The sequence below is a fragment of the Protopterus annectens genome, chromosome 13.part0, assembly GCF_019279795.1.
Source record: "Protopterus annectens isolate FY-2018-M chromosome 13.part0, PAN1.0, whole genome shotgun sequence".
Taxonomy (NCBI): domain Eukaryota; kingdom Metazoa; phylum Chordata; order Ceratodontiformes; family Protopteridae; genus Protopterus; species Protopterus annectens.
Window position 1 is genome coordinate 712,198,034 of NC_056747.1, and position 25,619 is coordinate 712,223,652.

At 39.3% G+C, this 25,619-nt stretch overlaps 1 protein-coding gene across 1 annotated transcript in view; it reads right to left on the reverse strand.

Moving 5' to 3' along the window:
* RSKR (ribosomal protein S6 kinase related) overlaps window positions 1-25,619 on the reverse strand; it is a 310,818-nt gene that overhangs the window by 74,469 nt on the left and 210,730 nt on the right. Inside the window, exons 8-9 of the mRNA XM_044054880.1 lie at window positions 25,073-25,162; window positions 1,329-1,417 (exon numbers count right to left, since the gene is read on the reverse strand). Of these exons, the coding sequence (XP_043910815.1) occupies window positions 1,329-1,417; window positions 25,073-25,162 (179 nt within the window). The remainder of the gene's footprint in view (window positions 1-1,328; window positions 1,418-25,072; window positions 25,163-25,619) is intronic.

Below are 25,619 nucleotides of genomic sequence, written 5' to 3' on the forward strand. Positions count from 1 at the left end.
TTCTGCCCATTTAGCATATTTGTTATGTTCCACAGGATCTTCATAGATACTTCTCCAAAATGTATCTATTTCTTCTTTTTTGGTGGTCTTTCAATTTCTTTTACCTTGTTTCCCAATTCTCTATAAAATGTTCCCATTTGAGCTTTGCTTTATGAGTAAGTAATAAACTCTCACACTTATATACCATGTCAGCATGTTTCAATGCTACGTGATATTGTATTTATCTTGTTTTAATGAGGGCATGTGTGTATTATTCTACATGTCATATGTATTTTAACATTTATATTAATCTATGTATTTATAGTATATTGTATTTTTATGTCAGTTTTCACCTATGTATATATATATATATATATATATATATATTCTGTTCTTTTATTTGTGCAGGCTTTTTCCACTGAAAATGGTTACAATTGTTCAGCCAGCCTTTTCCAGTAAACAAATGTTAATAAATAAGTAATACATAAAAAGTGAGTGGAAGTACAGTGAGTTTATTCAGAACCGAGTGTCTGTGTATATGCTAGCTCAAGCACACAAAGTGCATTGATGTCATTGCACACTGTCTGTTGAGACAGTGGCCAATGGCAGGTCCAAGGAGAAAAAGTCTTAATTACACCGGGATAGTAGAGTACTGCATGCCATTATCTCTTGGTATAGTATAGGAATGCCCTTATCTCCTGGTAGTCTTGCTGTGGAGACTGATGAGGAGCACCAGGATATGCTAAACAGTAAATGTTAAGGACTAGAAAAGAAAACTATTTTTAGCACTATTCCCTTATCATTCATATTGTTGATGGCCTGATAAATGCTGATAATGCTTCAGTACGTGTTCACTTTTATTTGTAGTATCTTTTGGTGTCCTAATAAAGTTCACAGAATTCACCAATTACATCATAGATAAATCTGGTTCAGTATTACCTACCATTTTTGCATTTATTACCCCATTTCCATCTCTCAAATGGGTCCCTATTAGTTCATCGAAAATTCAGTTCAGCGAACGGGATTTTCAGTGCACTTACATCGAACAAGCCGTTCATGAACTGGTCATACTGAGATCGCGGTACAGTGAAGATAGGAAAATTTGCCCTTTCCTCAATGTAGTGCGATCTTAGCGTAGGTATATATAATTAGCAGGGATGTGGGGGGCACAGCCTCCCACAAGAGCTGAATTTGATGAATGGCATTTCGTTGAAGTGAATATTTGCTGATTTAATATAGACTCTCTGAAACAGTGTAGAGGTAGGGACTGCTTTCTAAGCCCACTTTCCCTTCAGTGAAAAAGAAGTCCACAAACCTCTTACAATTAAAATGAATGTGATGCTTCTTACCTCTCCAGTTCTTAAGGAGAACAAAAGGATCCCCAAAGACCACCAGTCAGCAGTATGATTATATGGACCACCACTCAGGACTTCTGGGGCTAAATGGAATAAAAAGAAATCAAAGAAAAGAGTTTAACAGTATACTGAATTTAGCTTCAAATACTGCATATTTGCATCAATACAATGACCATAATGCCATTCAAAGATAAAACATTAGGATTACGTGGTAGGTCTGTTTATTGGCTGATACTACTCATGACATGCAATGTAAAGATCCCCCACCAAAATCTAAAATTAGTGCTGTGTCAGTAAAATGATAATCTGCACTCACTCAGACCTAGTATGAAGAACAGATGTGAAAGGATAATATTAGCTCTCATTCTAGATTCAGACCGAAGATCTCCAGCATGCCATGCTGGTGTCACTGCCCCTGCACCAACAACAACTTCTAGACAGATAACTGTTGAAGTTTCCCTTGAGAGCTTTATCCCTTCAGTTAGGAAACCCGACAAAATGGAGGTTAAGATCAAATTACAAACACATGAAAAAGAGAGAGAAAGCACTCTGCTTAAGCACTGTTAGAATCTTAGAAGTGAAAGGATGCTATTAACTCTTATTTGGGGCTGAAATCCAAGATCTCCAGAATGCCATGCTGATGTCACTGTCTCTTAAACAACAGAAGCCTCTGGACGGACAGGTGTTGAATTTTTTTGCTTAAGAGCCTTATCCTCATTCAGATCCTTCCTTCTTTTAGACCTCGTTCTTCCTGTGCATATGTTCCCACAATTCCCATGTTTTTCCTATGTAGTTTGCCCTTTCCCTTTTCCAATTTCAGTTTGCTTTATTTCTGTTACTATAGTCACTATTTCTAGTACAGTTGATTTAGACTTTGATTTTCATTTCCTAGCAATTGCTTTTTGGCAGCCACCATAATTAGGCTTAGCAAGGCCTTTCTATGTCTAGGCAATTCTGATTCTGTATCATAGCTCAAAAAGATCATTTCCATAGTTACACCAGTTTGCTCACTCAGTATCTCTGACAGAGCAGTCTGCAGAGAAGCTTTAAAGTCTGCCAACTCATTACACTCCCAGTAAATATGTTCCCAGTTACCTCTTTCTTCCGCATCACATCTCCAACCTCTAACACTTGCTGTCTTCCTAAGGAAAAATTATTTGGAGTCTACTTGGGGTATAAAATACCTAAATATATACTTCCAAGCAAATGTCCTAAATCTTCTAGACTTTGTTGCATATTTGGAAGCTATACATATATCCCCAACTGTCTCTTTGTGAATTGCTTATCCATTTTCTCTTCCAAATCCTTTCTAAGCTCCTCTGATTGATTCTTATAGTTGTCATACAAAATATACTAATTATTCCTTTTTTAATATCATTTTCTGTTCTAGATTCTATTAAAAACTCTGCCAGTGCTGGTCTTTCATTTGGGACTCGCCTATTTATTTATCTTTGCCTATACTCTGATATCAATCCTTGATAGGGAAGGCAATATCTAACCAGCAGTCCAAATAAATTCTTGGCATCTTCCCATTCTGTTACCTTTCCCTTTCTAGTTATTTGCTCCCAATACCTGGGATCCTTTGCGAGTTTTCTCCAATAAATTCTACCCCTCTTGCCTATTGTCTGTATCCCTAATTGCAGTCATCCCTATTGGCAGAAACTTTTTTCCTTCATTTCCATGCTGGCTTAGTTCTTAAAATACTTTCTACTACTTTATTAATATGATATTCCGTATGATTATTGTTATTCTCCTTAAGAGTCTGCATTCAGCATCCCAGTCTCTCCTTATTTCTTGAGCTTCTCTCCTGTACCATCATCATCCCTTTCCACTTTAAATTATAGTTTTCTGCTTATGGTATATATAAGAGCCTAAACTGTGTTGCTCTAAAATACCCCTTCGAATGGGGTAATACTAGTCTGCCTTTTTCTGTTGGAAGAATTAACCAGGACATGGTAAGGAACTTGTCTATGGAGAGCTGGACATGGATGACTCCAGGGCATCATCCTGTTTAACCAACCTAGAGTTGTATTTGCTGCTAACATAGATTGAGAGACCTCCACCTTTAGCCCCTGCCTGTGCTGTTGTTGGTCTAAATGTGTGGAAGGCACTGTAGCCTTCCACTACCACAGACCCATACATTTACTTTCTTGTTGTAGAAAAATAGTGGAAAAGGTTATTTTTGATAAATTACTGTCAGAATTGGAAAGGCTGGGACTTGAAACCATAGGTTCATAGGTGTATATTAGGCTAATGACCATAGGGCCCTTATAAGCCTATATCAGCATGCATATGTTGAAAATAGATCTATAACCACATATAACATGATGTTCTACAATAATATAGTAACAATTATGTATACATGAGAAATGTCCTGTGATGTACGTTATATAGATTTAACTTCATCCTTTGATAGGGTCATACACAAAACACTGATCAATACAAACTAGCTACTGATGTAATCCTGATAATTATGGAACCTTTCAGGATGCTATCAGTTTATTAAGCATTTCATTTATTGATTTTATATTGATAAAAGCATGTACATAATGAGTTGTTTTGGTGCATTTGCTAGTAATAACTTGTTTTTATTTGCTGCTAGTTTATTACATGATTTCTTCTTTATTTTGCAGATGTATTCTTTGAATGCATGCCAACAATAATTACATTGTTTTAGGGGATTTCTCCCTTCTGTGATTTGGTCTGATCTTGGAAGTGATATATAAAGCTATGGGAGTGTGGGGGCTTGCCTCCTACAGAATTAAAAAAAGTTTTTAGTTTTACTTTGCTGAGACAAAGCAATGGGAGGTAAAATAAACTTCGGAGCATTTGACTGCTCACTGGGCATCATGTTACTGTGCTTTTGCTTAGTGCTTGAAATCACTGCTAGTGTAGGGTCTGACAGATTGTTTGCAATGATTCACTGTTTCTGCATTTTGTCCTTTAGTTCTCTGTGGTGCAATTGTGGATTTAGTATATATAAGTCAGGGATGTGTGTGAGCTCTGCCCACTCCACAAATAAGCACTGTCCTCTATTAGATAGATGTTGCTAACTCTATTTTAGTGATATGCATTCTTGATAAATACAGCTAACGATTAATTAGTTAGATAAGTTGCTCAATGGAATGATTGCAACACAGGTGACTAAAAAAACTGATTGCACATTCAACCTAACAATGATCACAGTACAGGTGCACATTCAATTGAAACATGTTGCCACACACACACACACACACACACACACACACACACACACACACACCATTTTTGGCAGTGGGGTCAAACCCTTATACACCCCTAGTACTTTATATAGTGTACCAACTCAACTCCAAGACTGTGCAACAGTGGGAAGTGGGCATATTCTCAATCCCTGCTGTACCCATAGTCTCTCTCAAAACACTTTTCAATAGGTTGGGAAACATGTTTGACTATGATTCCATTCAGTGGAATGGCACACATCTGAAAATGTTCAACCAATTGCACCTCTGATTCATTGAATGGAACACACACACACACACACACACACACACACACACACACACACACACACACACACACACACACACACACACACACACATTCATATATACAGGCACACAAACACTATATGCATGAGTGTATTTATTTATTCATTTTATTTTACATTTGTTGAATGGGTTAGTCCGATTGAGCTGGAGAGCCCTTTTTCAGCGGAAGCCCAGGGAGAAAAGCTCCACTAAATTATATAATAACATAAGCAGTATTAATTTAGATTCAAATAAAAAATATTAACACATTATGATTCCATAGGTGGTAGTGAAAAAAAAAGACATTTTTACATTAAAGAAATTAAATACTTACATATTAATATAGGATACTATCAATTGATTTATATAGGTTATAGGTTCATAGGTTAGTACTAGGCTAACTGCCTTTGTGGGACATTTTAAGCCTAGCCATTTGACCCATCTGAGAATCAAACCCTGGACCTTGTGTTTGTAAGTTGAACACCTTAACCATTATGCCAACCTTCAACCCCCTAGAGGAGATATACAAGAGATGGTTAGAATGAAATGTTGGACTAAGACATAGGAAGTTTGAGGTTAGAAGTGTCTAGTAATGGGCTCAATTTAAGGGGTAAGGGAGTTAAGTGGTATTGAGAATAGGCGATGGATAAAAGGTAGTAGGTGAAAAGGAGGACAATTTAGGATTGATGTGAGGTTTATGGAGGGTCAGTACAGTGGCATGACCGGAGGGTTTTTAGGTGTTCTTTAGCAGCAACTTTGAATTGCTTAGGTTGTTTTAGTGATCTGATATGAAGTGGGAGACAGTTCCAAGAAATTATAGGATTATAGCTATAGAGGTTGCATCCAATTTTTGTCTTAGGTTTATAGATGAGTAAGAGGTCTTGGATGGAGCTACGGAGAGATCTAGTAGGAGAGTAGTAGGAGATAAGAAGAGTTATGCTTGGACAATAGGAAGGTTGGTAAAGGATGGAGTGAATGATCTGAAGCTGAGATAGAAGAAACTGTTGAGGATGTTCAAGCCAGTTTAATTGTTTGAGTGAGTGACAGTGATGGGTTTTGTCAGTGTGGTGTGCTGAGAATCTAGCTATCTTGTTGTAGGCTGAGTCTAGTTTAGCTCGGAGTGTGGAGCTGAGATTTGTTAGAATTTGTGAACCATATAGTAGACTGCGTAAAAAGTATATATGAGAGAAGGTTACTTTAGCTTTGGAAATGAGAAACGTTTTGCTTCTGTATAGAAGGCCTAGATTATACCTATATGGTACTGGTATAAGAGGCTACAGTGGCAAAGACTGCACTTTGAGGTGTGTCTGAAACATAAAGTGATCCTCAGAGGTTTATGGGTATGTAAAATGCCTACCTATAGGAATTCCCTACCTGACTTGTTGAAGGAGTGGCAAAACTATAATCTAGAGGTAAGCACAGGATAAATATGATTACTTTTAAAATAGTTTGCCCACATAGAAAATAAGCTATGGAGTGAGATTATGGACTTAATTTCTGAACTGAGCTCCTCTGTAGACTACATACCATACAGGTATAAACTGGATGAATTATTTGCTGACATTGCTCAGTATGATAAACGGCTGTTAAATATTAAAAAGAAGCTCTCCAAGGACCTTAAGGATTTCACTACCGGACACATTTTTACTTGGTTTGATGAGAAGCAGCATGTCCGCGAATCAGAGCGCGTTAAGTTTCAAAAAGAAGTGAGTTTGTCCAATGGTGATAAGACACTGATGGTTGGGGGACGTGCTATGACAACATTACGATCTGAACAAATGCAGCCTGCAGCAGCTGAAGCTTCAACGAACAGCTCTGAAGACTCTTTACGTGTGTTATCTGCTTTATTTGGGCTAGGATTAACTGATTGCGAGAATGGAATGCTGTCGAGTCATGTGGTACAACCAGGGCCGAATGAGCGTGTCTGTGAGGCTCCCATGAAGAGTAGTGACATAGTTGCTGGGAAACAACCTTTTTTATTGTTGCAGGCACCAGAGCTCTTGAAAACGAAGCAGAGGGGGAGGTTCATGAGCCGCGAGAGGAATATGAAAAGACAGCATGTACAAGAACATTTAGAGACAGGCCCTGTGGTTTGGAACAAAATACGCAAGGTTTGATTTTTAATATTTCCTCAGCTGTATTGACACCAGAACAGAATAATGTTTTGAACTACGGGTTAAATTTTATACCTGCTAGACATTCTTCCTTGAATGATGTTCTTGTTGACTTAAAGCTATTTGTGAGGAATATTTAATTGAAACTGCTCTATGGCAATAATAGTGTTTTTCCAGCTCTGTTTACAGGAAACCTAGTGTATTCACTCCTGTCAATACTCCACTGGTAGAAGCTTTTTATAAACTGTGTGCAGATGATATTTATAATCATTTTTCAGGCAAAAGTGAAAGGTTTTATAAACTTGAGTCATGATGAGTTTTCTGCTCTTTTAGAGTTAGTCAAACGTGATGATATTTGGCTTCTGCCCCGCTGATCAAGAGGGCGGAATAGTTGTTATGGATTCAATATGTTACTTGAGTGCTATGAATTTGATGTTTAGTGATGCGCTTACTTATACCGCAGTGAATAGAGCTGAGTTCTTGGAACTAACAAATAGGGTACAAGTGTGTATTGAAGATTTACTGATGAAGGGTGTGCTGGACAAAACACTATATGAGTATTTTTCTGTCGAGAATGTGGTCATACCACAGATTTATGGGCTACCCAAGGTACATAAAAAACAGGTAAATCTGCCCATGTGGCCAATAGTCTCTGGTAGAGGGAGGGCCACAGAGCCCATGTCTATTTATGTAGAGAAACAACTTTGCCCTGTAGTCGATGGTGCAAGGAATATACTGAGGGACACTAAGGATTTTCTTTGTAAGCTGTATGATTGGTCTGCTATGGGTTACAGTGGAGATGTTTTACTAGTGACAATGGATGTGAGCTCTCTTTTTACGTGTATCCCCAATGAAGCAGGCATTGATAACATCAGACTGTTTCTTGGTCGACACTCTGGTTATAGTAATGATAAGCTCTATTTGATCTGCAGTCTTCTAGAGCTTATATTGGAAAATAATGCCTTTGTGTTTGAAGATAGGTTTTATTAACAATGTACAGGGGTAGCCGGTTTGTGCCAACAGTTATGCCAACATAGACTTGGCTGAATGGGAGTCACAATATGTGTTCTCTGAGACTAATAGTTTTCTGAGGTCCATCCTTTACTATGGCTGCTATGTGGATGACTTGTTTTTTGTATGCGGAGATACATCTGAGACACTGAACCAGTTTGCGCAATATTCGAATGGCACTACAAGCTTTCTTCATTTTACATATGCATGATCGAGTGAATATATATCTTTTTTAGGTGTAATGGTTTGTAAAACTCCAGGTGGGCTGCATACAAAGCAGTATGTGAAACCCTGCAAGACCAATAGTATTGTGCATGCTCATAGTATGCATCCCAAACATGTGAAGCGGAATATCCTTAGGGGACAGTTTTTTTAGAACAGCTAGGCTACAGACAAGGGATAGTGACATGTATGGTTCCTTTAGTGATCTGACTACCAACTTTTTGAATAGAGGATATAGTGACTCTGAAATCATGACTGCACAAAATGATACAATTTTGCTGAGAGATACCTGCACCAGACCATTTTTTGAAGATCGGACAGGGCATATCACACCTACCCTAATTCATTATCTACTGAACCTATATGTATGAGCCTCATCTATTCTAATGATTCTAGCTTTATTTTTGATATAGTTAAGAAACATTGGAAGGTGTTGGTCTCTTTTGAGAAATGCAAGGGATTGTTGGGTACTTCCCCTTCTTTTTGCTTTAAGAATCGCCCTTCCATAAAGAAGATGCTGTGTTATAAACCTCTGACATGCTGTGGCACCAGTACCAGGATAAGTGGATAGGCACTTACCTGTGTCATCACTGCAATGTTTGCAGGTTTATTAACACTGATGATCAGTTTTTACATCCAGATACAGGGTGTGCCTACAGTATTAAGCTTTATGCTGACTGTGGTAGTTCTAATTTGGTGTACTGCCTCTTGTGAGATCTGTCAATCCTTCTATGTCAGTAAAACCAACCAGTGTTTGAGGGACTGGATCAGAGAGCACATATACAGTATTAGTAAAGGTGATCCAAGAAATGCACTTTTCAAACATGTGAGAGATGCAGAGAACCAACACTGGTTTAAGTTTATGGTTCTGGAGTTATACATACCTGGACTTAGAGGAGGTGATGTTAGGACTCGGCCAGAGTGTATTGAAATCAAATGGATGCATATTTTGCAAGCAAAAAATGGTAAAGGACTGAATTATTTTATTCCAATTAAACCAATACCCAGGTCACGTGACCCGAAGCAAGGTATACATTGATGTTGTCATGTGTGTTTAACTGGATCTGATGAAGCACCTGAATGGTATGAAATCGCTCATCCTGTATTTTTACTCCTTGTTTGGCGTGTTTTATTAAAGAAGTTTTGGTTTTACGCTTCTCTATGTCTACCAGTTTTAGTTTATTATATTTATGACTACCTTTTTTACATTATTTAGCTGGCAATGATGTTTTGTGTTTAGCACAATGTCATCAGTGATTATTCACAACAGATATATATATATATATATATATATATATATATATATATATATATATATATATATATATACATATATATAAAACAGCTCCTTTGCTCAGTTAAGTGTTGCCTGGTCAGATAAAAGTACTGATATTAAAATAAACATATATGGGAGCCAGTCAGTTTGCTAATGGTAGTCATTCTGACTGCTGTTAGTGTAAATTCATGTCAGTGAAATCCACTTTCTGATATCACTGAGTTTGTCCTATACTCCACTGTTGTGTGACCGTGGAGCTGGCCTACAGAGGCATATCTAGGATAGGGAAAGGGGGTAGCTGCCCCAAGTGCTAAGTCTTAGGGGGCATGATTGGTAGATGTCTTCAGTATATTACTGGAAGTGAATGCTGGTAGTGCATTTCTGGTTAGGACTGAAACAACTGCTAACTATGGCTCTGCTAGCATATATATGTTGGGGAATGTAGGGTTCCCCCCATGATGGGGGTGCAGGGGGGATTGCCCTATGCAAAAAAAAAAAAATTATCACTGAAAGTGGCTTTCAGTGAAGTGGATTCCCACTAATGGCAAACTGGTTCTTATTGGTAAAACAACATGATTTCCCATATAGCATCCTCTCCTTTTTCCAGTTTATTCTGAAAAATAACAACGTTGAGGTTTTTGGTCCATTCCTTTTTCTGCCATTACACACGCTCTTATCCTTACCTTCTCCTAACTTTATCCATTTTTGTCTGCAGATGTTGTAGTTTTCTTTTGTTTTCCTCTGTCCACTTCTGGTGTTCTGTCTGTATCTGTAGTTCAACTTTACCCACCCATTCGGCTCCCTTTGAAATGTTGGAACTCGTGACACTCAGTGTCAACAAAGCAAAAAAAAAAGACCAAAAACCCAGGAGAAGAGTGAATCACAATGATATATGTCCATCTCAGATTTTGTATATGTAAGTCCAATTTTTTTGTCCCTTCAGTCTCCATGTTTTGGAAGCCACTCTAATGGGTCCCAAGATTTCAAATGGTAACCAACACAGTTCATAGAGTAGTAGCTTACAGTCACAGTTTTTGTGAAACCCCGATCCATGCTGTTTGATTCTATGGCTTGGTAAGGAGTGTTTCAACCACAGTGTGTTGTACTGCATCCTTTCACTACCCTGCTAATTAGACTGCATATAAACAGTTTGGTGTATGGATTGACCTCATCCTTTCTCTTATGATTTATGTGGTCATTCTTTGGTTAGAAAGGTAGAGTTAAATTAGGTCCTGCCATAAAATCAGGAGTCTCACCTAATACAATTCTGCAGTGAATTTAGACATGGACGTTTTGACTTAACAGCTGGATTACAATTGCCCTTTGACTGTTTTGGCTTTCATCAACATCAATACCCGGTGCCAGATATTACATAGCAAAATATGCAGATTTAAGGTTCCTGCTCTTTATAGATGCACCACAGCTGTATGTCAACAGACTCAAATAGTTTTCCATCATGAATGTAATGCGTTAATGCTCAGTAAGCTACCTGAAAATAACCTGATTTGAACCACTCTCCACCATTGGCACAAACATTAATTAAAGCTGCCCGACCTAGAAGTTTCCATTTCTAAACAACAGCAACATCATCAGCTAAATTCAAAAGTTTTCTTATAACCAAGCTACTTGCTGAGGGAAAAGCCATTTATTCATTGGCATATAAATATGGAATAGTTTTTCTTTCTGTTGGCAGATTGATACACTTTACCTTTAGGTCTTCAATAACAATATCATAGAACCATTTCCAAATACTTCACTTCATTTTCCAGTCAAACTGCACTATGACATAGTATGCTATTGTACTACTGTATTAACTCACAGTTGTAAGGTTGTACCCCTTAACAGCCCTACTAGATGGTATGATGATATGGGCTACTGCCAGCATAGCCAGCTGGAGTTCTGTAAAGAATGCTATGTCATTTGAATATGAACTGATTTATACAAGATGCTTGTGTTACAACTGGATTAGAACTGTATGGCATTTGAATATCAAAATGTGTTTGTAAATTTGCTAGTGTTAAAAAATGTATCAACTGTGGGTCCAGCTAAACAGGGAAGGAATATACATGTGAGACTGTATGTATATATGTTAGCAAAGGACACTGGAAGAGAAGGAGTTAAACAGCTAGCTTACTTCTTACTTTAAGAAAAATTCTGTTAATTGGACCACCTGTTGGGCCATGGAAGGGCTTATCTCACAACTCTGAATAGGACTCGTGACAGCATGTCTGGAAGAAGCATTTGTTCATTAGCTTAGTAAAAAGAGACCCCAGGCACTGTCATAAACATTAGCAAAACTTTAGATATGCATCTTATCGCATCTATGCTATCATCCTGTCAAAGCTTCAAAACGGAATAGTGTGAAAACTTAGACTCAGGTGACCAGATGAGGTCATTCTGCCAGCCATCTTGGAAATGTTAGATATTACAAAGAGAAATTTCTCAGTATTGAATATTCTCTCTTGGGCCTGACAACAAGAAGGATCATTCATCACATCATCTTCCTTGCTCTACTAAGTAAGTAGGGATTAGTAATTCTCCTAGATTCAGTCAGAAAAATATAGTAAAGCTTAATTTAGAAATTGTTTTTCTTTACTTGTCTGAGTCTGTCCATCAATGTAATTTTCAATATTTCCTGTGATTTGAACTCCATGGTTTTCTGTAAATATATATTCAGTATTTTCATGTTCTTTTATTATTTATTATTAAATATATTTATAACTTGTATTGTGGTTGGTCCTTTTAGAAAGTAGTTAACCTTTGAGAGTGCTTATATTTATTTGGTGATACTGTGTGGGCCACTCCAGAAGGCCTAGCTGTTTTGGTCAACTACTACCATTTGTATTATTATTAATATTATACAGTATAATTGGACACCCTTTGTTTAAGGGCCTTAAAACAGCTGATTATGGAGTGTCTAGTGGCAGTGATAACTACCTTATACGTCGGGCAGAATGGGGCACAGCAGGTAAATCTGCACCAACCTTTCCAAGGTGTGTGTGTGTGTGTGTGTGTGTGTGTGTGTGTGTGTGTGTGCTACTTGGAACAAGGACATGAAACACTGATTTCACAGAGAGGGTGCTGGAAGACTTGGCTTGAACACTCGGCTGAGGACCTAACCCTACAGCTGTACCAGTGAGAATAGAGCGCAAACCCTGTATTCCGCTAAAGGTACTCCAAGTCAAAAAACACTAGTGAGCAAAAGAAGAGAACTGGACGTACCTGCACGGAACATTAAAACCACCCTCATTTATTAAACAAACCTTAATAAAAACTTAATAAAAATGATAAAACAAGTTATAACAAGATGAAAATTTTTTAATCCTGGAACAAGGAAAATAGGATAAGCGCTTTTAGCATATAGCCTTCATCAGATCCTGATCTCACTAGTTACTTTCAAAGCTTTTCAGTAACAATGAGACCAATCATTTGTCTGGCTTTGAGATGACTCATTCAAGTTCAGACACTACCCTTTCAGAATTGGTTTCAAGGGAATAACACCATTTAACCCAGGTGGCTGGTCTGCCATTAAATCAGCTATCCATTTTATTTCAACAATTTCCATCGTATTCTGTATATCTCCTCCTCTCAAGTCCTTGGAGACAAGTTCCAAATCATAAACCTAAAAGTATAGCCTTTATTATGCAGTATGTGACACGACAATACATTGGTTTTAACATTATTCTTGATATCATTCACGTGATGGAGAATCCTCTCTTTAAACATTCTATTCATCTTTCTTATGTAAAAAACAGTGCAGTGTTTACAAAGTGCTACATATACCAAAGTTTTATTATTGCAATCGGTGTAATTATCCAACCTATAAATCTTACCAGTCTCAGGATGTTTAAACTGGTTCGTAGTGTTTATGTAGGTGCATGCCTTGTACCTGACACATGTGTACCTTTCTTCAAAGGACATCTCATCTTTTGTATATCATCTTTGTGGCATAATAACCTTTTCAAATGTTTCCTGTCCTTAAAAGAGAAGTTAGGTCTTTCATCCACTATGCATTTTAAATCTTCATCCACTGCTAAAACAGACCAATTTTTTCTAATAATCTCACAAACCTGGGGGTATCAGAACTATATGTTAGAAGGAATTTAAGATGCTTATCACCTCCAGGGGTTCTCTCCCTTTTCTCTACTATTCTTGGTTGATAATCATCTCAAAAAGAAGGGACTTCTTCTCAATTCTTCATTTCTTTTGCCATCCAGTCTGATGTGGTCTATATCATAACACTGAAGAGGTGTTTAATGGAATGCCTCTTCGTCGACACATAAACAGCGAACGTACTAAAGCGCAAATGCTCAGAACACCAGTTTCTTTCCCTGGGAAAGAAATCAGTAGCACCAACACACAAACACACACACACTTTCAAACATTCCAATATGGGGGGCTTCACCCCTCCTTACCCCCAACGTGGGGGGCTGTGCCCCCTACACTCCCCTAACTAAATATACCAACTCCGAGATCATACTACAGTGGGGAAAAGGGCAAACACATGGTAAAGACCAAGCAATTTCTTTCCCAGGGAAAGAAATTGCTGTTTTGAGTGTTTGTGCTTTAGTGCGTTTGCTCTTTATGTGTCGACGAAGAGGCGTTCGATTAAACGCCTCTTCGCTGTTCTAATATAGACCCATCTGATGTCCTTTTCCTTGTAACCTCTATCTAGAAAATTTTCCACTAACGTTTTCTGTTCACAATCAAAAACCTCATCCTTAGTGCACAGCCTGGAAACACGAAGGACCTGATTCTCCCTACATTGGAGAAAATGTGTCTCGAATGCATACTTGATTTGTGTAACAGATGTTTTTTCCAACTCTCTTTCCTATATAAGGAGGTATTAATAAGATTTGTTGAATCCAAAGTTAATTTGATGTCAAGAAACTCTGACTCAGTAGCTGAAGCATGTACTTCAAACTCCAAAAACAAAGTGGTGTTAGTTAAATAAGTGACGAACTAAGACAAAAGTTTTTCATTTCCTGCTCATGTAAAAAAATATATCATCCACCAAATGACCATAAAATACTATCCTTTCTCTCCAAGGGTTAGCAACACTAAAAACATGGTTGAACTCCCATTGAGGCATCAACATGTTGGAGTAACTGTTGGCACAAGATGTGCCTGTGGCTACTTCCCACTTTTGCCAATAAAGATTCCTGCCATAAGTGAAGCTATTGTTTTCTAATATCAATTTAAGCAACATACATATCTGCCGAACAAGTGTGATATCTAACTCTGTTTGAATAAACTTTCTGACCATCCTCACCCTATAGTCAGTGGATATCACTGTGAAGAGGCTACATACGTCTATATTGACCATTAATAGGTCAGTAAATTGTTCAATATCATTTATTTTCTGATACAGTGTCTCTAAAAATGAGCAGTGTCTTTTAACACAGTTGGTGCTTTCATTAACAATCTCTTCAGCTGGTACTCTACATAAATAGAGATCGGTTCTGTGATCCACCCTCTTCCAGATACTATGGGATGTAGAGGTGTGTTTGTTCTATCCTTATGTATCTTCTGTAAACCACTTATTAATGGTATCCATGGAAAATTTATTTTGAAGTAATCAAACAGTTCCTGTGTTATATTTCTGGTCATAAGCAGATTGTGAAGGGTATCTTGAACTTCCCATATAATCTTATTGACATCTGCTTTAATTATTTTCTTGTAGGTCTTAACATCATCTAGCATCTCCATCATGGTACAGCTGTACCAGTGAGGAGTCTTATTGAGGCACTAGAAGGAGACAGATATAAAGAAACCCAGACCCCAGGCTGACTGTGCTCCCTGTGTGCTCTTAAGGGAAACTGTGCTTGATGCAGAGAGGTCTGCATTTGGAAATACTGAATGTATCTATTTGTATTCCTAGTGAAAGTCTCTCCCCTCTCCAGTGCCAGTGGTAAGGATTCAGGTTCCTTGATTACTGTCCCAGTGTGGGACGTCACAGATGGCATCATGGATATAGCCAGATATTTCTGTTCTGTATTTAGATCTCTTACATTGCACCCCAGCACACACTACTGTACATATCTCCCTAAATGTTACCACTGCACACAAGCAAAAGACACATCATTTTCAGCTGCTGCTCCCTATAAACTTAAACAAAGGCTATTCTGGAGCATGCTGTACACAGAGATATGCTGACATTAGTTTAGTCACTTAATAGACATTGTAGACGCTACAAAGCCTTAATATTTCTAAGTGATGCTCAGGAAAAAAAATCAGTCATTACACTGAGTATGCTTGGTTACACCAGTAGCTGAGATAACTATCATACAATATTTATGTACTTAATACACTCCTTTTTTTTTTTAATTAATGCATTGTTTGATTACTTACTTGTGATGGTTGTACATTGTACTGTAAAATTATATATTTTTATATACTGTAATTTTTATACAGTTACTGTGGCCAAAGCTGTGGGTGAAAAAAATTATTTTTTGGATTATATTACTTATCCTGTTATAAATGCCCACACCCATTTCTTTCAAAAAAACAAATAATTTTCTGAAATATGCATTACCTTTACATACCTGTGCCTTCCCTCTTCCCATTCTCTGCATACCAATACTTAGATACTGGTACTCTTGGAATCAAATCTCAGTGTGTGGGTGTGTGTTTGTGTCAGCTACTTGGAGCAGGGACACAAAGCGCTGGTTTCGCAGAGAGGGTGCTGGAGGACTTGATGCAGAGAGGTCTGCATCTTGAAAACTGGGTGTATCCATTTTGTTCCAAGTGAACATCTCTCTCCAGTGCCAGTGGTGAGGATTCAGGTTTCCTGATTACTGGCCCAGTGTGGGGATGTCACATATTGGTGAGTAGTGGTGTGGATAATGAATTTCTGTAGCCTGTAAGCAGTTGGCTCTAAGGGTTTTGTACTGTCAGCAGCCACAAGGTAGACATTCAGAGTTTTATTTCACAATAGTTTTACTTGTTTACTTTTTGTCAGTTTAGTCAGGGAGGTCAGGCAAAAATGTCAGCAGAGGATTATGGCAAGCTGACAAAGAACCAGTTGGTCAAGGAGTGCAAAGCCAAATGACTGGTGTATGCCAACCTGACTAAAGAGGAAATGATTTCATCCTTAGTCACAGCTCAAACCAGCATCCAGGAGGATAATCAGTCTGGTGATGGGAATTTGCAGCCCTCAGAAACAGGACAGTTTAACATTTTCTCAGAGGACTTAAAAAATCTGTCTGGAGTTAAAGAAACTTGAACTAGAGGCCAAATATTTGGAAATAGAATCAACAGAGAGACTGCGGCATTTGGAGGCTGAAGTAAAGGAGAAACAAATGGAATTATAATCAACAGAGAGACTGTGGGATTTGGGGGCTGAAGAAAATGAATAGTAGTAGCAACATGAGAGGGAGATGCTGACTTTTTGCCAGGGTCATGGAGGTGATGCGAAAGGGAGTAATTGAATTCCATAAGCATCAAAGGTCAGTAAATTTCTTCCACAATTTAAAGAAGGTGATAATTTGGACAGTTTTATTCATATATTTGAAAGAGTATATAAACAATATAATGTTGACAAAGAGCTCTAGGTACGGTTCCTCACTCCCTTACTCCACGGTAAAGCTATAACTACTGTTTCTAAATTGTCTGATACTGACTGGTTAAACTACGGTACAGTTAAACAAATTTATTGGAATGTTTTAAGTTAACACCTGAAGCTTACAGAAAAAAGTTTCATGAGCACAGACGCAAGGCAGAATAAAGTGTGCGTGGTTATGATGCTGAGTTAAGCATTTATTTTCATAGGTGGGTGAGTGGATGTGAGGTCACCATTTTTCAAGGGCTGGCAGATCTTTTGGTGAGGGAACAAGACCTTAGAACCTTGTTTGAGGACATGAGAATCTAGTTGACAGACAGGGAATGCAACTCTGCAGATGAGCTGGGGGATGTCTAATTTGCAATCAGGGCATCACTTTGTAGTAAGGGGATACCCAGTGCTACATATGGATATAAGGGAACTCATGGTGGGGGCAGCCTAAACCACCTTAACAGAATTCACCAGCAACAGGGGAAGCCACTAGTTCACATACATGGCCAGGGCCTAGGAATGTAACCAGTGGGGCCATGTAGCAAAATACATGTCTTTAGAGGCAAGTTGGGGAACAGCAAGTGGAAATAACAGAATGCCAGTAGTTAGTTGTCTGGAGACAACAGGGGTATCAAGCTACCACCAGAGTCCTCAGTCCTCTCAAGCAATGTTTCTCAAGGGGCACTTGAAAAACTAGCTTGAGTCTTCAAAGGGGGGGGGAGAGATGTGATGATATTGGGTAGTGCCAGCATAGCCAGCTGGAGTTCTGTAAAGAATGCTATGTCCTCTGAATATCAAATTGATTTATACAAGATGCTTGTGTTACAAATGCATTAGAACAGTATGGCATTTGAATATCAAACTGATTTGAACAGATGCTTATGTTACAACTGTATTAGAACTGTATGGCATTTGAAAATAAAAATGTGTTTGTAAAGTTGCTAGTGTTAAAAAATGTATCAACAGTGGGTCCTGCTAGACAGAGAAGGAATATACATGTGAGACTGCATGTATATATGTTAGCAAAGGACACTGTAAGAGAAGGGTTAAGCAGCTAGTTTACTTCTTACTTTAAGAAAAATACTGTTTATTGGACCACCTGTTGGGCCATGAAATAGCTTATCTCACAGCTCTGAATAGGACCAGAGACAGCATGTCCAAAAGAAGCATTTGTTCATTAGCTCAGTAAAAGAGGGGTTGCCCCAGGCACTGTAATACACATTAGCAAAATTTTAGGTGTACATCTTATCACATCTATGCTAACATCCTGTCTCAAGCTTCAAAGGGGACTAGTGTGAGAACCTAGAGTCAGGTGACCAGATGAGGTCATTCTGCCAACTACCTTGGAAATTTTAGATATTAGAAAGAGAAATCCCTCAATATTGAGTATTCTGTCTTGGGTCTGACAACAAGAATGACCATTCACTGCATCATCTGCCTTACTCTGTTAAGTAAATAGGGAATAGTAATTTTTCTAGATTCAGTCAGAAAAATATACTGAAGCTTAGTTTAGATACTGTTTTTTTATTTGTATGAGTCTGTCTATCAATGTTATTTTCAATATTTCCTGTGATTTGAACTCTGTGGTTTACTGTAGATATATATTCAGTGTTTTAATTTTCTTTTATTATTTATTATTAAATATATTTAAAACTTTTATTGTGGCTTGGCCTTTTAGAAAGTATTTAACCTTTGAGAGTGCTTATATTTATTTGGTGGCACTGCATAGACCACTCCAGAAGGCCTAGCTGTCTAGGTCAACTACTACCATTTGTATTAATATTAATATTACACAGTATAATTAGACACCCTTTGTTAAGGGCCTTAGAGTAGCTGATTGTGGAGTGTCTGGTCACAGTGATAACTACCTTATACTCTGGCAGTGATAACTACCTTATACCCTGGGCAGAAGGGGGCACAGCAAATAAATCTATGCCAACCTTTCCAAGGTGTGTGTGTGTGTGTGTGTGTGTGTGTGTGTGTGTGTGTGTGAAATCAAATCTCAAAGTGTGTGTGTCAGCTACTTAGATCAGGGACATGAAGCACTGGCTTCACAGAGAGGGTGCTGGAAAACTTAGCTTGGACACTCGGCTGAGGACCTAACCCTACAGGTGTACCAGTGGGGAGGCTTATTTACATTAAGAAGGTTCGTGGTCTGCACTCTTGTGGGAGAAGAGGCTGGACTCTGCCCTTCTGAGCTGGGAATTTCTGGTTAAAGGTTTATAGTGCCTGAATATTTGAACTGTATCTTACTGAAATTGGTTCACCTTGTTTGCTCTAGCATAGACTAGATCCAGGCCTGCTGAATCTAGCTTTGTTTATATGCTTGTTGTTTGTTTGCTTGTTATTTCCCTGGAAGCTAATTCCACCTAATACGCAACTTCTCAGCGCTTCTGTGGATCACTAGTGATATCTGCATTGCTTACTGTACTTATTTCCTTGTTTCACTTGAAAGAAAGTTACTGTTTGTCGTTTTTGCATTTAGTTACTTGTAACACATTGCACTCAAGTTACCTGGCACTTGCTCACTAAAGCAATTATATAAGTCAGCACTAAAATTAAAAGCACTACACCCTCACTCCCCACTGGCCCTTGTTTTCAATTAAGGAATTCCCAATATTATTCTAGCATGTCCAAAGGTCAGTTGTCAATCTTCTCTCCGGTCCAGCTGGTGAATCTGGGAATCTTGAGGCAATGTTATAACTGCCTCATGTACACAGACAACCCTCTCCTCCTCCCACATAACACAAATACTTGCGAGAGATGCAGCTATTTAGCCAAACTGGAGGCTGAGCTCTCTCAACTCAGGACTGGCAAGACCAGACAGGAGGAGAAGGCAACTACACACACCACAAAACCAGCCTCACATAATGCTACCACTCCACTGAATCAAACAAATAAACACACAAAGACATACTCGGAGGCTCTGAGTAAAAATTTACCTAAACAGCAGAGGCCTCCAAAGCAGACACCCAAACAACTGCTACCTCAAGACACCCCACAAGCAACACATAAACCACAAAAGCAGTGTGCAAAGCAGTCACAGCCCTTAAGGCCAAATACAACACCAAACATACTTGTCATAGGTGACTCCATAGTCAGACACACTGACGTCCCACTCACCAGGCTGAACAAGGAGAGGGTCACAGTAAGCTGCCTATCGGGCGCTAGAATCCGCCACATAACACAAGCACTCGGGTCACTCCACGGCAAGTACAAATATGACACAGTCATTGTCCATGCTGGTGCGAACGACCTGAGACGTACCTCCCTGGACTACATGAAAAGAGACATAGAGGAGCTCTCTGATTATGTAGCCCAGGCAGGTATGACCCTAACCCTGAGCAGTATCCTTCCTTCACCAAGAATGATGCCACAATATAGAGACAAGATGATCAGCTTTAACAATTGGCTTAATGTCTGGTGTCATTCAAAGGGGATCCAGTGTCTGTCTGCCTGGGATGACATGCTTGACAAGCCACGCTGCTTCGCAAGGGACGGCTTGCACCTGTCACCCTGGGATTCGGATATTGGCTAAGGCTCTTGCCACCCCCATAGTGCCTTTTTTAGGCAAGGCTCAAATTCTAAACCTACCACCCTAGAAAACAAAAATGGGAAGAAACTGAGGGTAATGCTGCTCAATGCCAGAAGTCTAAATCTCAAAATGCACGCACTCGAGGCCCTTCTCAGTATGGAGAACATTGATGTCTGTGCTGTAACTGAAACCTGGTTCAAGGGTCCTGAGAGCACCCCGGCACTATTAGGTTTTACCTCATATCATGCGTTCCGGCCCCAAAACCCGGACCACACCACAAAAGGAGGGGGTGTATCCATATTCATAAAGGATACCCACACCTCCAGGTTGGTGGCAATGCACGAAGCTTTGGAAACCATCCAGGTGCAACTAACCATAGGCAAAACTGCTCTAGCCACCCTCTCAAACTCAGGAACCCCACACAGCCTTCCTGAAGACACTGGAGGGTATAAATGTATCTCCAAACACCATCATATTGGGTGACTTCAACTACCCGAATATAGACTGGGAACATTACTCAAGCCCTAACTTTCTAGCCCAATGGTTCCTGGAGTTCATAAATTCAAATGCCATGGAACAGCTAGTCACTGTTCCCACGAGAGGAGAAAATATACTAGATCTCATTGTCACAAACATGGGGACAAAATGCTCCACACCGGAGGTATATCCCTCATTGGTGAGATCTGATCATAAACTAATGTCACTGGAAATCCACATCCGTCGCCCCCCCCCAACCAAAAAGACCATAGTGAAGAACTTCTCTAAAGCAAACTTCACACTACTCAAGACTGGTGTGGTATCCTTCAAGGCCCCTGAGCCAGTGGAAACCACAACCCAAGCTGGAAGCCCTTACAAATGCCTTCTATGAACACCTCCAGGACTGCATGGATCAGGCAATCCCAAATAAAACCAAGACTCTTTCCACAAAGGGCAAACGTCCAGTCTGGTGGACCCCAGCCATTAACAAACTTTACAATAAGAGGAGAAAGCTATTACATGATAGAACAAAATCCATAAAAGGAAGTCACCCCTGATCATTATTAGTAAAAAATACGAGCACTCATAAAATCAACTAAGGCCAATTTTGAGAGAAAAATTGCCATGGATTCAAAGGACAATCATAAGGCCTTTTTCAGCTATGTTAGGAACCTGGGTGGAAACTCCCAGATATGCTCAGAATTAGTCCAAAATGATACAAAAATCACTGAACCCACAGACATTGCCAACATACTGGCAGACAGGTTCAGTGCAAACTTCACCCCTCCCCTAAAGGAGAGATAACTATCCCAGCTGAGTGTAGCCTCCCGGACATCTCAAATGCGCAGGTGAAAGCTGCTCTCTCTAAAGCTAAAAACACAGCATCAATGGGACCGGATGGTGTCCCCGGCTGTGTGCTACACGAGCTAAATGAGGAATTAAACCCGCACATAAGGCAGCTGTTTAATCTCAGCCTTACCACAGGATACGTGCCCAAGGAGTGGCGTCTGGCAACTGTTGTCCCACTCCACAAAGGCGCCTCACGGACCCTGGTAATTACCGCCCATAAGCTTAACAAGTCTCGTCTGCAAAGCTATGGAGAGGATCATAATGGAGCTCATAAACAAAGATATAGGGCACTTGCAGACATTGGACCCGACCCAGTTTGGCTTTGTCAAGGGAAGATCATGCCTTTTGAACTTGGTCGACTTCTTCAAAACAGTCACCAAGGCCATTGATGAGGGAAAGGCAGTCCATACAGCCTACCTTGACCTTGCAAAGGCTTTCTACACAATACCCCACTCGGTATTGTAGAAAAATTACCAGCTTAAATGTAAACCCATATGTCACAAGATGGGTTGCAAACTGGCTTAAGGACAGAACCCACAGGGTTAGAGTTGCTGGCGCTGTGTCAGACTCCAAGCCGGTCACAAGTGGTGTCCCACAGGGCTCGGTTCTTGGCCCCTATTGTTTGGCATCTACTTCTCAGAAGTACAGGCCAACATAGGAGGACTTTGGCTGACAAAGTTTGCAGACGACTGCAAACTGGGCGCCATAGTGGAAAGTGCATCAGACACGGATATCCTTCAGAAGGGACTCACGGAAACAGATAGCTGGTGCCAGAGCCATGGCCTGAAGTTAAACGCCAAAAATGTATAGTCATACCCTTCGGGAAAAACAAGGTAACCCCAAGCTACCATATAGGTGGCAATCCACTAAGCACAGAAGAGGTTATCAGGGACCTGGGGACCCAGGTTGACAGTGGCCTTTCTTTTGACACTCACATTGCTAAAGTGGTTAGAAAGACCTTCTACATTGCCCACCTGATCATGAAGGGATTCACATCCAGATCTAGTGAGGTTATTGTTCCCCTGTACTCTTCACTTATCAGACCAATGATCGAGTACAATGCCCCATTCGGGATGTATCTCACCCGACATCTGCAGCAATTGGAGAGACCCCAAAAGTTCCTCACCAAAAGGATAAAGGGACTCCAAAATCTGTCATATGCTGCCAGATTGAAGAAACTCCAGCTCTATTCAGTCGCATACCGTCTGCTCAGAGGTGACATGTGCCTGACATACAAGGCCATGTCCAACCCGGAATTAATGGACATGCTCCAACTCAAAAAATCCAAATCCACCAAAACCACTAGAGCAAGTGACTTAAACCTTAGCACGGATATAAATAGTACGTGCTGGAGGGATAGATTTATCACTCAGAGACTCCCTATGCTGTGGAATAAAATCCCGGTCCATGTGAGGCAGAGCACCTCGCTGACTCTGTTCAAGAGAAATCTAGACCTGTGGATGGGAGATCGTAGGTTTACCCCGGGAATCATCTCTGTGTCACTGCTGGACAGAGGCACAACAAACTAATGGGCACAGTATTTTTTCATATAAGGGGTGGCGTAAGCCACAAAAATTTGGGCTAGGCTTATAAATGCCTTAGGGCAGATAGCCTAGTATAAACCTATGAACCTATGAACAGATGAGGCCCTGAAGGGAGACAGATATAAAGAATCCAGACCCCGGGCTGACTGCATTCCCTGTATGCTCTTAAGGGAAATTGTGCTTGATGCAGAGAGGTCTGCATCTGGAAATACTGAATGTATCCATTTGTATTCCAAGTGAACGTCTCTCTCCAGTGCTAGTGATGAGGATTCAGGCTACTTGATTACTGTCCCAGTGTCGGAATGTCACAGATGGCATCATGGATATAGCCAGATTTTTATGCTTTGTATTTCGATCTCTTACATTGCACCCCAGCTCATGCCTGCTGTACATATCTCCCTATATAGCCAAAAGGAGAAAACAGTGCCAAAATAAACTTATAAACCACCAAAAGGCACTGACAGAAGGGTCACACCAACAACAGGGTAGAAGGCTTTAATGATATAAAACAAAGTTGCAGAGTGTGCTATATATATATATATATATATTTAGAAAGCTTGTGAGGAAATTATTACTCTATTTTTGTTTTACTTGGATCGCTTGCCTGTGTACTTAATAAAGGATTTTCTACTGGAAACAGACTGCCTGCCTTGCTTGGATTACTTTTGAATACTTAGTAATGCTGTACAATTATATATTTTCTATCTGATTAATATACAGTGATTAACTAGAAATATATGGACTGAAAATCTTCCACACAGAGAAGTTTCTTACACTCTTTTGTTTTTGGACCTTTAGTGGGTTGTTTTGAGACTTCGGGGATACCACGGAGATTACTTGTTTTATAACATTAAACCTTCTAACCTGTTGTTGGTGTGACCCTTCTATCAATGCCTTTTGGTTGGTTATATCTCCCTAATTGTTACCAATGCACACTTAAGAAAAAGACATGTCATTTTCAGCTGTTGATCCCTATAAACTTAAAAGTTATTTTGGAGCATGACTTGTATACAGAGATATGCTGACACTAGTTTAGTCACTTAACAGACATTGTGGAATTTACAAACCATAATGTTTCTAAGTGATGTTCAGGAAAAAGTTCAGTCATTACACTAAGTATGCTTGGTTACACCAGCAGCCAAGATAACTATCATACATTATTTATGTACTTAATGCATTACCTTCTTTTTAGTTAATGCATTGTTTGATTACTTTCTTGTGATGGTTGTACATTGGACTGTAAAATTATATATTTTATATACTGTAATTTTTATTCAGTTTCTTTGGCCAAAGCTGTGGGTGAAAAAGGTATTTCTGGATCAGATTACTTATCTAGTTATAAATGTCCACACCCATTTCTTTCAAAAAACAAAGAATTTCCTAAAATATGCATCACCTTTACGTACCTGTGCTTTCCCTCCTCCCATTCTCTGCATTACCAATACTTAGATACTGGTACTTTCTCTCTCATATAAACATAAACTCTTCCTGTCACTGATACATGCTTTTAGATATTAATTGTGGATTTTGTTTAATTTAGGAACCAGTATGTGTCCTACCAAGGTGTAATTTAGTAACTTCTCTTTCTTTACTGATATTTCTTATTATAACTGATTTACTTTACTCATTCACTGTAGTATTGTTATTCTTACCAGTGTACTGCATTGTCCCACAGATAGTGTATGTCTTCTGTCCTCGTTTAAGCTGTCGCGACAGCCCAAAATCAGTAAGTTTCAGGTGCCCTGGAAAAAGAATGCATAATCAGTACTAAGCATCTAATAGTATGTTATAAATTAAATTACAGGCCTATAATGTGCTTTCTGAAGGAAAGACAGGTTACTAAAAATAACACTTGACGTGGTTATGTTCTAACTTAGGGACAGTTTAAGATAGTTAGTGCCCAATGGTTAGGGATAGGTGAGCAATGAAATGTAGGTGAAAAATGTTATTCAGATTCAATGACAAGTGTGCATTAAGGCTTCCAAAGTCATATACTACCGTGCAGTGCTACTCTGGAGGGTACTTAGTATGTATGATATCAGGAACAGCATGGATAATTGATGACACACTTCAAAGACAGATATACAGACATAGCAAACATATTTATTTCCAAGAGAAAGGGCAGCTATGTGTAGGTAGAAAGACACATTACTGAAGAAAATGGATAATAGTCCTATTGTAGGTGTAGTTATGGTGGAG